This window comes from Erpetoichthys calabaricus, chromosome 2, assembly GCF_900747795.2.
Source record: "Erpetoichthys calabaricus chromosome 2, fErpCal1.3, whole genome shotgun sequence".
NCBI lineage: Eukaryota > Metazoa > Chordata > Cladistia > Polypteriformes > Polypteridae > Erpetoichthys > Erpetoichthys calabaricus.
In genome coordinates, this window is record NC_041395.2 from 276,624,737 (window position 1) to 276,641,434 (window position 16,698).

The 16,698-nt window shown below is 37.3% G+C and overlaps 1 protein-coding gene across 4 annotated transcripts in view; it reads right to left on the bottom strand.

The window, feature by feature from the left end:
* Positions 1-16,698, bottom strand: part of LOC114647068 (adenosine kinase-like) — a 594,211-nt gene that overhangs the window by 73,878 nt on the left and 503,635 nt on the right. For all 4 annotated transcript variants that reach the window (XM_028795583.2, XM_028795585.2, XM_028795582.2 and 1 more), the window contains one exon: positions 4,321-4,356. In XM_028795583.2, coding sequence (XP_028651416.1) covers positions 4,321-4,356 — 36 coding nt within the window. The remainder of the gene's footprint in view (positions 1-4,320; positions 4,357-16,698) is intronic.

Genomic DNA, 16,698 nt, shown 5'->3' on the forward strand with positions numbered 1-16,698 from the left:
TTATACCACTATCACCAGCCTGAACCATTGATACAAGGCAGGATGGATTCATGCTTTCATGTTGTTGACGCTAAATTTTGACCCTACCATCTGAATGTTGCAGCAGAAATCGACACTCATCAGGCCAGGCAACGTTTTTTCCAATCTTTTATAGTCCAATTTTCATGAGCCCATGCAAATTGTAGCTTTGGTTGCCTGTTCTTAGCTGACAGGAGTGGCACCAGGTGTTTTCTCCTGATGCTGTAGCCCATCTGCTTCAAGGTTCAACGTGTTGTGACTTTAGAGATGGTCTTCTGCAGACCTTAGTTGTAATGAGTTGTTATTCGAGTTACTGTTGCCTTTCTACCAGATCAAACCAGTCTGTCTATTCTCCTCTGACCTTTGGCATCAACAAGGCATTTCTGGCCAGGAAAGTGCTGCTCACGTGATATTTTCCTTTTTCAGACCATTCTCTGTAAACCCTAAAGATGGTTGTGTGTGAAAATCCCAGCAGATCAGCAGTTTCTGAAATACATGCATCATCCTGCTTGGTACCAACAACCATGCCACGTTCAAAGTCACTTAAATCACCTATCTTCCTCATTCTTATGCTGGGTTTGAACTTCAGCAGATTGTCTTGACAATGTCAATACATGCCTAAATGCATTGAGTTTCTGCCATGTGACTGGCTGATTAGATATTTGCAGTAACAAACAGTTGAACAGGTGTACCTAATAAAGTGGTCAGTGAGTGTACAAACAATGTATACACATATTTTCCTTCATATGTCAATCACTACCACAGGTTCAAATGTATTGTTATAAACTCTTACTAGCATGTCTCCAACAGACTAATGACAATTTTATAATATAAGCAACAGGAAATAAATATACCACCACACACTAAATATCTCAATACATTAAATAAAACACATATTACCTGTGAAAAAAGACATCTGATATGTTCATGTAGTTGTCCCTATTTAATTAGTCTTATGCTCCAAGAATAAAACTCTCCCTGAGTCTAGTGGTGCACATGCTACTGTCTTTGCACCATTTTTAAGGATGTAGGAGAGAGAAAAGTGACTGTGTAGGATAGTAGGAGCACCACACGTTGTATTTATTTTACAGAAGACTTTACCACCCTGTGAAATGTAGAGATGAAAAGGTGGGATGTTATATAGCCTGTGAGGACTGATTCCACCATGCGCATAAAGAAGTGGGTGAGCACAGATGGAGATAATCAAGCTTTCCCCAGACATCTGAGGAAATATTGGTGTCGGTCAACTTACTTGATGATAGTGTGTCAAATACAGGTCTTCAGTAATGGAGACTCCAAAAAATGCAAAGCTGCTGACCATCTCCACGTCCTCTCCTGTGATGTAGATTGGAATGTAATCTGTCTGCCTGTTGCTGAAGTGCTTGGTTTTCCTCACACTGAGGGATTAGTTGTTGCCCTGACACCACTGTGTGAGAAGGCACATGTCTTTTCTGCAAGCCATTTCATCATTTTTGGTGGTTAGGCCTAACATGCTGATGTGATCAGCAAGTTTAATAATTAAATTGTAGCTGTGTTTGAAAACAGTTTTGCACATCAGAAACCAGATAGTCTATTTTTATTCTACTGATTAGCTGACTCAATGCCCTCTGTTAAGTACTGGAAATCCATATATTCATTTACTAAATCCACTTAGTCCAATTTAGGGTGGTAGGGAGACACAGCCTATGCTAGCAACATTAGACACAAGGAAGAAAATAACTCCAGACGCAACGCCAGTTTGTCACAAGACACATACCAATACTCATACAGTAGTCAGTGAAGTTAAAATTGTTATTTATTTAAATGAAATTCAAGCATTTTCGATTATAGAAAAAAATGAATAGCAGGCAAATAATGTATACAAATAAAAGGTGCTTTTTGCTATTTTTGCTGTACTAATGCAGAATACCACTGTGACGGACTGCCATTGTATCCAAGATTAGTTCCTCCTGAATCTGAACTGAATCAGGTGAGATCAAAAATGGATGTGTGAATGGATACTTGTGCTGCCCCTCCATTTAAAGGGGAGAACAAATTAACATACAGTAAATTAAAGTTGATCACAGCTCAATATTTGAAAACCTACAATCCAAAGTTTTAATTCTTTTGCTGCAGTCATTTTCAGTTGCGTTTCTTTGATTGGGATTCTGACTGTATAACAATATTATTCACTTTTTTCCCTGATGAAATCCTTGGTTGAGTTGGCACAGTTTTTAGGTTATTGTCTTATTACACCATTAAGCCTCATTAATGAGTGGAGCTGGTTTACTGAATGCAAGCAAATGAGATGATCCAGTACAAATCTGAAGGTGCAGTATTTTGCCATTAAAAGATGGGAGATAATAATAATAATAATTAATTCTTTGCATTTATATAGCGCTTTTCTCACTACTCAAAGCACTCAGCAATTGCAGGGTAAGGGCCTTGCTGAAGGGCCCAACAGAGCAGAGTCCCTATTGGCATTTACGGGATTTGAACCGACAACCTTCCTATTGCCAGTGCAGATCCCTAGCCTCAGAGCCACCACTCCACCATCGATGCTGAAGACATAACATTAGACAAAATCAGCAGTATGCTTGCTTTCTCCAAGCTGTCATCATTGTGATGAAATTTTATCTATTGTCATTTGTTTAAAATATTTTGTTCACCTTTAGCACATTTTAATCTGATCTTCACATTTATGGTGATGACATACTGTAAACTTGTATCTTGCAGTGATGACCTTTATAATTCCAATATCAAAAGTCTTTGTAAACTGCAGATTGTTAAACTTTCATTCTACAGTTTGGAGAATGGTGGTGATTGTTAAGTGTTAAAGTCTTACTACATACACCAGAAAATGTAAGGTGACATTACATATCAGCTTCACATTAATATTTTTACTTTAAATCCAACTTGCCTGGCACATAAAGTAAAAATGCTGACTTTATATTTATGGAGGGCATAAACTAAATAAATAGCAATAAAATTACTTTTTTAACCTTAATGCTGCTATTATGGTAGGTTACTGAATTCTCCTAAATTGTTAAGTCTCGGGAAATATCTATAACTATAACTTATCTATCCATGTACTGAATTTCATTTAACCCACCTTAAAGGGTAAAGTAGGAGATGGGGCTCCCATCTATCACAGGCCAATTCAGATATTTAAAACTAACTTTTACAGTAAGAAGGCCTCTCACTGATTTTTGGTTACTGCATTAACTGATTACAAATGTTTTCCAGTCAGCACCCATAGGTCTTGCCCAAGTGCTCTGGTATGACTTGTGAGCTTCGCCCAACTCCTTTCACTCACAGGATTAAAGATGCAAGTAAATATAAAAGAAGAGCCAAACAGGAGAAAGCAAAGTGTGACCTGCCTTAGTGTACCACCTCTTGTGCCTGAGGATGTGTCTCTCTTTGTGCTGTAGGTTAAAGATAGCACACCACAAAACAAGCGGTGCATTGGTTGGTCAAAATGTTGCATTCGGACTGGGTGTCAGTTAGGGGCCACTTTGGATTCAGTTGGTTTGTCAAAAATTGTAAGTATCGTGCACAGGGTGTAAGTATTACCAACAAAGACAGATATCCTCCTAAATTCCCCAAATGAGAGTGTGTTGAGTCCCCTCAAGGGATTATGCACCCAGGAGTAGTCAATTAGCACAATCCCCATCACTCCTAATTCAGTGTTTGACAAGGAGAAATGCACACATACACAGAAACACACCAACCACTTCACATACTGCGTATCTGGCACTGTTTGTTAAAATACAGAATATTGCTGAATCGAGAAAAGAATGAACATCTGCTAGCACCTAAATGATTGTCTGTATATGCCGAGTGTTTTAAATACTAAGATTCTCTTTAATTTATTTACATAATAGTAAACCACAGGTGGCACTGATGAAGTTAACAACATGGTTTCATACTCTACAATTTGTTCTTGCATCACACCACCACCGTAGCAGTGAATCCTTCTAAAGTGTAATGAAGCTAATGATGTAGCTTTTTAACTAAGTACGCTGACAGGCTCTGTATCTGCAGAGGCAGCTTGAAACCATGCCCAACTTCTCAGCTTCCCAAGAGGCTTTTCAAAATTCAATAAATAACATCTGTAGGCGATGTTGGGTGCAGACCTAGCAGAGTGCGTCATAACACAGAGCTGGCTGAACAAAGAAACCATGACGACTGCCAGGTTTCCATGGCAACTGCTGCAAGGCCTGGAGAGTATAATAGCACATCAATCACTGTCCAAAAGAACTTCATTATCAGCAAAAATAATCCTTTAGGATCTGTTTAGTGTGCAATTGTCGGGCAACTCACCTCAAAGCCTTGCTCTCTTGCAAAAGTGGCAGCCTCCTGAAATAAAACATAAATGAACAGTTAATTATAGAGCTGAGAGAGAGAGAGAGAGAGAGAGAGAGGCAGCAAGAACAAGGAAAAGAATGGAAGAGGAGGAAATCAGACAGTTTATGCATTCAGATATCTCACTTTCCTCAGTCAGATGTCACAGACTGTGCTCCACTTTAGAGATTAAGAAATATAAACTGGTCATGCTTTGTTTACCAGTTAATTAGGATCTTGAAATGCCTGCACCTGTTCCAGCGAGTTTGTACACTTTTCCAAAATGCAGGATTCATCTGTAATCTGTGCCACCTGAGGCCACTTCACTGTCACACCTTTCCACTAAAGAAGACATTAAGCAGAGCTGACCCTAGAGTTACCTCTTACAACCTCCACAGTTGTAAACACTCACTAATTTGACTGTTGCTTCCTTATCTCACGGAAAAGGTCACTCTCATTGAATAGCTAGCTATTATTAGAAAGTGCAATGTAACATCTCAGTCTTAGATTAGCCCTTAAGGTTGCTGGAAATCTCTCTTGTGAGAACTGGCAACTTCAATGTTCACTTCAGCAGTGTGTTAAATGGTGCAACATTAAAGGGGGAATGATATAGCCACAAATGACTGGAGAATGACACATGCCTATGTAGTACTTTTCTCCACCAACCTAAATATTTTGTAACTGTTATCCTATTCTTGACCAGTTTAAACTGTAAAAAGAAATAAAAGGGATCAGTGAAAGCAGACATAAAACAGTAATGGCAATAAATTATAGTAGGTTCAACATTACATCCTGCATGAGTCACTGAAAGATAAAGATACACCTTGTCCAAAATTCACTTTGCACACACATTTGCATGTATACTCATATTATTATACAGAACACGTGTAGGTCTTATCATTGCCTTTAACTTTATTTACATTTTTGATTGCTTAATATGTTAAACTCTTTTTGCAGCATTTATTACAAATTAATCATGGTGTCAAGAGTGGTGATGTGTTGCATGTTGATTAGCACATGCAAGTAAGAATTTCACTGTATTCTGTACATGCGACAAAAATAATCCTATAAACTTATAAATGCAAGGTAAGCTGGAGTCAATACTAGTAGCAAAGAGTCAAGTACAGGATGTCACTTGCATGCCTAACTCCAACATGTCAAATCTACAAAATAAAGAACAATTTTCTTTTTTGACTTTCAATATTTTTAATATAGAAAAAGCATAATTAAAAAATAAAAGCTGTTACAATGTGGAAAGATGCTGTCATTTTTAATTTGTGGCTGTTGATATCTAATGCCTTAAACCTCCATGAGGCTCACAGTCCATTATGGGCTTCTATTTGCCTACCACACCAGAAAGACATGTATTTTGGGCTTAGTGATGTCTCTTAACTGGCCTGTTGTGAGTTGCAATATACTGGCATTTTATCCAGGATTTGATCCTAATAAGTCAAGTCCAATAAATTAATGCCACCACCATCCTTGAAATTTTGACTTTACACTTTGAGAATACTTCTGTGACAACATACTTAAATACGCAAGCATAAAACTGGCAGTGACCCCAAATATTTAGAATTTAGGATTCAAAAGCACGTTTCAGTTAAAAAAAAAAAATGTTGCTTCCAGGAGGATTGCTTTCAGATTTTACATTGTGGCAATATATCCAAACCAAGTAAATATAAAACAAATCATGAGATTTAAAAACACAAATGTCCTGGAGAGAGTGGATGAAAACTTTTTAGGGAGATTAAATCGGACGTTTACACATTTTCTCCATAATTATAAACAAAAAGCAACATGACAGCAGATGCACTAGCAACCCAGACGGGAGATGTACAGCATTTCAAGGCAAAGGCACAGGAAGTGCACCTGCAAAAACATAAAATCAAGGGACGCCTGGGTAATCATTCCAATCAATTACAGTACAATCATTAGGAGTGAATAATGAAATAATATTTTAGCAGTTCTTCCCTAATTTATTCAATGGGAACTCATCTGTTGGAGTTTCTACTCCGCTAATTGGCTTGGCCTTTGGGTCATTACAACAGATATACATGCTTTGTTTAAAATAGCAAGATACTTAAATAATGAAGATGCAGCTCATCAAACCTAGTGAGATCTGAAATATATACTGTACACTGAAATGCTACAAAAGGGTGGTATGGTGCTGCAGTGGTTAGAGCTGCAGCCTCACAGCACAGGCACCGTTTGTCTGTAGTTTGCATTTTGTACACCCACATTTCATAGATATGCAGGTTAATTTAAATGGCAGCTCTCAAAGCCTGATATGACTGACTGCAAGTATGTGCATGACTGTACCCTGCTATGAACTGGCACCCTGTCCTTGTGCCCGATGTTTTTGAGATAGGCTCTGGTCCCACAGTGCTGAACTGGACTGAGCAGATTTGGTAACACTGGTCAACAAGCATTTTGCTGCTGGGATTCTTTCACCTGTGCTTTAACAAATTTCACTTGCTGACTCCAAATCTGAAAACCATTTTCGTCCAGCATGTCCCATTTTTTAGTTATGATGTTCCAGGTCTTGGACAACTAGGGTGACTGTACAGTAAAGGTGATGAGTTTCAGCATTTAAGAAATAAGTTTGGTCTCAAGAAAAGTGAAGTCAAAATTAATGATGGTGTTTTTGTTGGCCCTGAAATCCGTGAACTGATGCTTGACGATGAGTTCAAAAGGAAACTGAAGCCCACTGAATCCGCACCCTCATTCATGCAGGTTGTCCAGAATTTTCTCGACAGTCACAGAGCAGAGAATTATGCTGAGCTTGAGGAGAATATGCTGAAAGTATATTAGCTTACGGGAGCCAGAATGTCACTGAAGACGCATTTTTTCCACCCAATCTAAGTGATGTCAGCGATGAGCATGGGGAATGATTTCATCAAGATATAAAGGTGATGGTAAAACCGATATCGGGGAAAATTTACTCCAAGCATGATGGGTGACTACTGTTGGTTCTTGCAAAGAGAGACGGATGTGCAGTACAAGCGCAAAAGCAAGAGCCTCAGACAATTTTGAGCACACTGACCTCGCTTTTATATTGAGGTCAATTGACATAAACATGTTTTAACGTGTCTCTGGTATTGTCTTCTGGTTTGTTTTCAGAATAAACACATTCAAACAATTTTGGTGGGACATAGTCCAAACTCCAGATATTGTGTTGATATATTATATTGATATTCAAAAGTGTCAAAATGGCAATGATGTGTATCTCAAAAACCTGACGTGCTAGCTTAATTCCGATTTCATATATGAAATCAGTGTAAAAAACTTAATAGAGAGCTGGTCTGAAGTTCCCAGTAGCAAACAAAAAATATTTTTTTGTAGACCAGTGTAATCAATGAACAGATGGTAATGCTAAAGAAATCAGCTTTGAACATGAAGGAGGAAACACTGAACTTTCAAAATGTTTGAGTTCTCCTTTTATCCAGTCTCTCAGTTTGCAGAACCAAATGGGAACAACATATACCTATAAAACACACTGCAAAAACATTAGCTTTGTATTATCATCTTCTGTGTATCACATTGTTTTTTTAGCAGAAAAAGGCACAGCCGACTGAGTAACTATGGCAGATACTGGAGGCTCTCTGTCATTTGTAAGGCTAATATGTTAGGAAGACTGCATATTGACAAATCACATTTTCTTAATGTCAAAGCCATAAATCACAAGCCATTGAAAACCTTATTTACTTGCCACAGGAAAAAAACAAGTTCACTGGAACAAAAAAATAAATAAAAAACACTCTAGGAAATTTCAGCAATGTGAAATTTAACATTGGAATGGCAGTGGTTAGGACTGCTGCCTCATTGCCCTAGGTTCAAATGCTGGTCTGGTCACTGCCTTGTGGAGTTTGCCTGTGGTCCTGGCACTCCACGTCTCCTCTCATGGTTTAGGTTGACTGAGGATTTCAACTTGGCCAGATCTAAGAGTGTGTGTGTGTGTGTGTGTGTGTGTGTGTGTGTGTGTGCATGTCCATTGGCATGAGCTACGATAGACTGGGACCCTGTCCAGGGTTGGTCCCTGCCATTATCCACACTGTTGCCAGGAATAAGATCCAATGTCCTATGACCCTGAATTTAAAGGGTGTAAAAAAAAATGTACATAGCCACAATCTGGCCTACATGAGTATGAATTGTAAATAATGGGGTTCAAGTATTGTGCTTGCAGTACAGCATTTACTGTTAGTTATTGCATCAGAGCATTTTGCTCACAAATTATTATGTCAATTAATAAAAAATTGCAACAAGGAGGATTTTAAAGTTACCTGTCCTAGAAAATAGAAACTGGTATTTTAAACATTATATGACATTTTCAAAGGTATTTGATTTTAGACTCTCTGTGCCTATCGCTACAGACACAAAGGAGTACCAAACCCGGCATGGGGTGCCAGACCATCATAGGGCAGACTTTTGCACACAACTGCAATCACCCTCACAAACAGCCAATTTGGAGCTGCCAATTAACCCACCACTCACATGCTGACTAATTATGCAAATGTGTAAAGTAGGCAAACTGAAATTCCACTTGCAGTGCCACTTCTACTTCTAAGCAAGCAGCCACATATGTTCACCTAATGTTGACTTGTAGCAATTATAGGCAGATTCAGGTTGCAGTATCCTCTCCAAAAAGATGATCTGTACTTGGGTGGAGGAAAGGTTTGTCTTTTTTTTTATTAAGAAATGTGAGACTGTGGAGACACACAGCATAGTTCGCCTGAGCACACAACCATTACTAATTATTTTTTTTAATTTGGCACATTAGCCTGAGACTAATGTCTTCCATGAAATAATAAACACAGTGAGTCACATGAACCAGTACTAATAAACCCTATGCTAAATAACATTTTATTTTGATTCTCAAGAAAGCTTAGAAAAAGATGTTTAAATACTTAAAATGTGTTAGTGGAAATGTCCTCCAGTGAAACAAATTACACGCAAGAGGCATACGATTAGTAGTGATGAATTACAATGGGCGTGAAGACTCAAGGAGGCTATTTGTTTCACCGACAGCAAAGTAATAAAATAAGCTACAGAAAGACATCAGGAACATAATAAAATATTACTGGACTTCTAGTTTGAAAAGTTAGCCGGCTCACTATCAAAGTAAGACACACATACTGTATATCTTTAAAATCTAACAAAATGCCAAATATACCTCATCATTTCCTTTATATAATGTCTTCAGCAATAACTATAACCTCATAACTGATAGATGAAACCACTCAACTGTGCTGATTTAATTTACATGTATAGTCAAACCAATTACACCATCTAATATGACTTTACGATGGGCAAGTACGATGTGAGAATGTAATTTTTATTTACTAATCACTGACTGAAAATGTAAAGCTAAGCATGTATAAATACAATTTTTAAACTATATAATACAAACTTAATTATATATTATGTTTCATTCCTTAATTTTCCTCATCTGCTTCCTCTAAAGCATGAAAATGGTGATTCTACTTAGGCAGAGAAAAAAAACACTAAATCCATCAAATGGTTTATGAGAAGGCAGACGCCATGAGCTGAAACCCCATTGCATGGCACACTCAAGCACACACCCATACTGGGCCAAATTATCTTTGTATAACATCGTTAACCAAGTGCAGGCTCAGGGCAACTGTACATCTATAATGCACAAACAGTAAAGTACAAACTATTCAATATTTATTTGTATAATCCAATGTAAAAATGTTAAATACCCAGTAAAATACAGTAACTTCAATGACTGACATAAGAAATCAAGAAATATAAATTCTAGTAAAAACTAAAACTGAGACGTGGTCAAGTGACAACAATGAAAAGAAAAACAAAAACTCCAATAAATAGTACTGCTTGAGAAAATAAATCCCTGAAGATTCCACGGTTAATTATAAAAGACAAGGTCAATAGACAAAGTCAAACACTATCATAATTGTAATCACCAAGGCCAACTGGACACTCTGCATCCCTGGACATTATACATAAATGCATGGTTGACAGTGTAAGAAGAAGTGGATTAACTTACAGCTGAATCCCAATGCTTCCATTATCTCTGGTGTCTCATTTACAGATGTCCGTTTACCTAACAAAAATGTCTTTGGGATGATGTAGAATAACCAATCCAACATAAGAAAAGCCTAAGAGTGCCACACAGACAGTCCCATGACAGGATTCAAACTCAGTCTGCTGGAGTTGTGAGGCAGCAGTAGCAGTAACCACCGTTTTTTACCCTGACCACAGGCTTAATTTCAGCATTATGAATACATTATTACATAATAAATGTTGACCTTTGTATAATACATATATTGCTGGAAATTTTGAGTCAAATGCTTAGAATGTTTATATTTCTTAATATATGCTGCATCCAAGCACTTGAACAATGCACAGTTGCCTCAATTGCTCTTATGTAGATGGAGCTGAACCTGCTGAGATTGAACATTTCTGGTTATGGTTTGGGTACTGCTTTGGGTGGTAGTTCAATTATTTATATGGGATGATGGGGCATTCAGTGTGCTCATTTCCAGCCCAACAACCCCCAGCTCCTTAAACAGTTTATTTCTGTCACGGTGTGGTGATGGTGGAGTGTTCCAGTACGTGACTTTCCTTGACCCTGACATGTGACTCATTAGAGGGTATATAGAAAGAGTAGCTCAACAGAAGTTTAATAATTACTGAAGTGGAGCAACAAACTGAGAACAGGACTGCATTAAGAAAATGATTATGGTGGCACTACAACATGCAAAGAGCTGGAATGTGAAGTGAAAAGTCTGCAAAGAGATCTGCCAACCACATCAACTTGATGAAGATGGGGAAAACTGAAAGAATAACGGAAAAGTTAAAGCCCAGGTTTCTGCTTTGTTCTTTTTATATCTTCTACAATATCCACATGATCAGACTTTATCTGACAGAGTATGCAGCACAACTCCTGGCTCAGGCTCTGGTTTTGTCACGGCTGGGCTACTGCAACTCTCTGTTGGCAGAAGCACAGGCATATGTCACCAAGCCGCTGCAGATGATTCAAAATGCAGCCGCACGTCTGGAATTCAACCAGCCAAGGCAGACACATATCACTCCTCTCTTTAGATTGCTGCACTGGCTTTCTGTAGTGGTACGTACTAAGTTCAAATCTTTTATGCTTGCATACCGAGTAGTCAGGAGGTTTGAACCTATATATATGGAGACACTTGTGATGTCCTATACTCCTTCCTTCTCAACAACTCAGACCTGCTGCTGAATGGCATCTGGTGATGCCAAATTTGCATGATATCAGTCCAGACTATTTTCATGTGTAGCTCCTGGCTAGTGCCAACAAGCTACCCCAATTTGATACTCTCACTCCCTCAATGTTTTCAAGAAGACTCTACAGTTTGGTGATTTTCTATTTAATTAATAGCTATTAGGTTTTAGAAATTGTAACTAGTTTATAGTATATATTGTTTTGAGCTTTTCAGTTGTAGAAATAAATTTTGTAGCCTTGTCCTGTAACACTTGCTCCTAAACGGTTCCCTGCTGATATTACATGATTATGTTGACCTCTTTTGTTAAGCTGCTTTGGATAAAAGTGTGTGCTAAGCAAATAAATGTAATGTATATGAGCATGCAGTTATTTCTCTTGTTTACCCTCAATGTGTCCGAGTTTACTTTACTTAGAATACTTGCACCATTCAACAATAACATTTTCACTGGATAGAATTATACAGAATTCTGAAGGGACTCCTGGCTACATTTGTTTGGCTTCTTTGATATTTTTCCAGGTGTGGGAAGATATCACAAAGGCTTCACAAAAAATGAAAAATGAAGATTAAGACTACTACTTTATGGTGTTTTCAGAAGGATATCAGTGGTGTGATCAAGAATAATTACTTGCTAATTCACAGATGGATGGATGGATGGAATAATTCACAGCATCAAGGAGCAGGCAAAATCAAACCCAAAGGTATATTCATTTTGAAAAGAGATTTGTTCTGAAGGACAAGCTGTATAGACACACTATTTGTTTTAAACAGAAATGCTGCTCATAATAATAAAAACTGAATGATAATGGAATGCTGACATCCCTAAACCTCAAGTCACCTTAACAAGGGAGGCAGTCCTTAATGGCTTTCACTCTTCTCTGAAAAGAACTTAGACCATTTAAAATGTGATATACCAGCTTAACTCTCTATAAGTAAATGGACACAAAGCATATATGGCTACCATTAAATACATGTCAAAGAATTAGCAATATAGTTATGGTGTTTTAAAGTGGGAAAACAAAAATTATACATTTACAGTATATACTCACGTTTAAGTTCTTCTGCGGATAAGTCGGGGCTTGATTTTACTGTATAATTTCTGGCATTTTATAATGTCGGTCTTATAAGTCGACTACGGAAAACCCACGCTATTGGTACAAGAGATTATGATATGCTAATGCCCACCTGACAGAGTAACCACGGAGCCCACTGCCTTTTTTTTCTCTATGTATTGTGCCGACATGACCAGATAGTAATACCCGAACTATTCCGAAGTGACGTTTGCACTGTTTTGTGTTTTTTGTATCCTTATCTATGATGGAGCAATCGATCCGAAGAAAATATGAAGCTGGTTTTAAATTAAAAGTTGTTGAAGTAGCGAAAGAAAATGGTAACTGCGCTGCTGCAACAAAATTCTGATTTTATGATCGATTTTTCACGTTTCAAGACCTGACTTGTATGCGATCATCTATTATATAAAGAAAATCCTGTGATGAGACTTTTTTGAAGAGATTTTTTTCAAGTCCCATGAGATTTTGGCCATGAAATTTTTTCAAGTCACGCCTTCCTCTCAACCATATTCAATCATGCACCTCTCATTCGTGTGAATGCTTTTGCCAGACACAGTTCCTGCTCTCTCAGCTCTTATTAATTTTTACGTTTTCCTCACTTTAAGTTCCCAATTAAAGAAGACGTATTTTGTCCAAATCTTATTGAAGAATTTCATTATGAAGGGTTATCAACAGAAAAAATGAGTACACGGGCAATCCTAGCACCGAGAAACAAAGTCAAACTAATTAACGCCAAAAATGTCAATCGGTTACACGGCAAATTGGTTAAATGCGTATAAATAGACTATGCTGAAACAGTTGGTGGTGATCGTGCGGAACATGAAAACATCAGCTAACAACATCCCAAAGAATATCTACAACCGTTAACAACATCTGGTCTTCCAACACACAAATTTCGGTAGAAAGAAGTACGTATCCAAGAAAGTTAATGTAGTAAATCTTCCGCGGATAACATTAGACAACAAAGGAGATCTTGATATGCCATTCGTATTAAAACATTAACAGCTTCCCGTTAGAATAGCTTTTGCAAAGACAATTAACAAATCACAGAGACAAACATTTGAAAATGTTGTTTTATTTAATAGAGAGAAAGAAACGAAATTCAATAACGGGCAGTTATATGTTGCGTTGTGATGATGAAAGTCCAAGCCCAAAATCAAAATTCAATGCAATATTGACAAAAATGTAATTAAAAAAAACGTTTTTACTGAAGTTTTACAGTAAAAGTGTACGTTTAAAAAGAATTTGCGCTTTAACAACATTTATTTATATAGCACATTTTCATACAAATAATGTAGCTCAAAGTGCTTTACATGATTTACATGATTAATTTCAAAGCCAAACAGAAAGAAATCGTATTACTCTCAACAAATAACTCTAACGCAACATGAAACATAATTTACTTTCAAATTATTACATTTTACAATTTTTTAACATGGTTAATTACTCGCTCTAATGTAAAATAGTTAGTTCTATTACACATATGTAACAATTCCCATGAATTAAAAATCCGTTTCAATTGTACATCCGCATACCCATATGCAAGTGGAAGAACCGTAAAGAGGTATATATATATGTATATACTGTGACGGGTGGCCACGGCCATTACCTGGCTGGGACAGCAGCTAGATGGAAGGACCAGGAGAGAGAGCATCCATAGGACACTACCTTCCCAAAGAGCACGTGCTGGAGTTTGGTACAGCCATGTTGGGCTCTGTGGAGGCTGCCAGGGGGAGCTGCAGAGCCCTACCCTGGACTTCCACCACATCTGGAAATGCTGATAAGCCACCTGGAGCACTCCCAGGAGCTGAATAAAAGGAGCCACCTCACCCTATTCGGGAGTCAGAGTTGGGAGGAAGAGTAGATGAAGCCTGCCTGTGGAAGAGTTGAGGCGAAGGAAGGAGAGAGAAGACAAACTGCTGTGTGCTATATTCCTGGATTGTACTGTACTGTACCAAAGAATGCCTATTTTCTCTCTTCATGTAGCTTCTAAATTAAAGAATAATCTGATTCAGATTCAAAGGACATTAAATGATTTTCATTGATTCATTCATATATACATTTTCAAATCATACTAAATTATTTGAAAGCCAATCCTGGCAACATTGAAAGTAAGACAGGAACAAACCTCACACAGGGAGAAATTCTATCAAAGTTTATTGTAATAAATCACCTAAAAGATCACAATATGCCCCACTGAAAGAGCCATTTGGATGGACATTTTGTTAAAAGAAGTGGATTTAGACAATGACGAAATGAATGAATTTCTCAGGGTCCTGATTGATGGAATCCTGTGGAATTTGGAACATACCTTCTTGTTGCCCTTTTAAAAGAAGGCTGGATACATAATTAGACTTGATCTTGATGTTAAAGTTAGAATTTATCCTCCCTCTGTTCATCTATTTTCAAACTAGCCTAAAGCAGTGCAGAACTGTAAGATCTAGAGTTTATCTCAGCAGCACTGGGTATAAGATATGAAAGTACCCACTATGGTGTGCAAAAACAAACATATTAATCAGCAATTTAATTTTAACCCTTTATAACCTGATGTATGGCTCAAATGACTAATTCAGAAATATGCTTGGTTATTACAGTCCTTTAATACAGAAATCATTAGGGTTATCTGTATGCATGGACCCAACAATGGACAGGCACCCTTGCCAGGGTTACTATTAGCCTTCTGCTCAGTACCACCAACACAGACTTCGGCCTCTTTGTGATCATAACTTGTATCAAATGGGTTTGAGAATATTATGTCATAGCATGTTTAAATCCTTATACTTCTGACCCCATTTTTTTTAAATAATAGAGCTTTCAATTAAAACCATGAAAGTGATCATTAATTTAGTTTCAAGATCTTGCACAAAATGTCAATGTTATCAATTTTAAACACTGAAGATAAAGAAGGGAGCACAAAAATTATGTTTTTGATGAATATATAGCAGGGGACTGATGAAAATAAAAGGGAAGATGTCCTTAGCTTGATTTACCGACTGTTCAAAAATAACTGCCCTCACTGTCACTGTGCCCTTTGGTGATCTGAAGACATTTACAAGATCAAAGAGACTGAAAAACGATCCAAGTAGATGTGGGTGATTTGTGGCACTTGTCTGCTTTCCTTTGACTGAGATGAATTCAGTGTGGTCAATAAGCAAGGAAAAAATGGTAATAGAATAGACTGAACCAATAAGAACAAAACATTAAAAAGTATGTACAGCACCAATAAAGGGAAAACATTTAAAAGATTTTTAATTTAAACTAGGGGGCTTCGCTCGCCAACCCCCATATTTGGTTTTCCAGATACACACTTTTAAGATTTTTTTTTCTTTGAATTGTTGCTATTTCATTAGTTTCACTTTTATTTCAGAACTTCTTTAAAAACAATATTTGGAATCTTTAGAGTCCCAAGATGCTGAATTTTTTAAATAAGGTCTGTGAGACATGTGTTTAATGACTTTGTACCATAATTCAGGATAGGTTTCTCTGTTTGGAATTTCAGCACAGACAAAATGATCAACATCAGCAGCAGTTAATAATTTTTTTTGCAAAGTAACCAATAAATGCACATGAGGTAAACCCCGTTTTGGACATTCTCTGACTTAAACTTCAAAGCCTTACAATATTTACATACTTCAGACATATCACCTGTGTCCATATATTCGATCTCTATTCGCCTTTTCGTTATTTCTCTGAGTAATAATTTCTCTTTGTTTGCGCTAATGCGATGTTTACTTTCTTTGTTTTGACACTTTAGTTTTTTTCTGCTTTCATATTGTGTATCTTGCTCTGCATGTGTTTCGCGCCTATGTTTTTTGAGTCTTTTGAATTCCACTGTTTTCATTATCTCTAACCTGCTCTGCATGTGTTTGGCCCCCTTGTTTTTTAACCTCTTTATGACATTTTACTTTGTTTTCTGCTCTTTGTCTTCTATTTCTGACCTCGCTTTGTCCTTCTATTTTTTCAATTACACCTGGTCCGTGATGATTATTTTTCCTTTAGTCGAGTAATAATTTCCTTTTGTTTGTGCTAATGCCATCTTTACTACCTTTTTT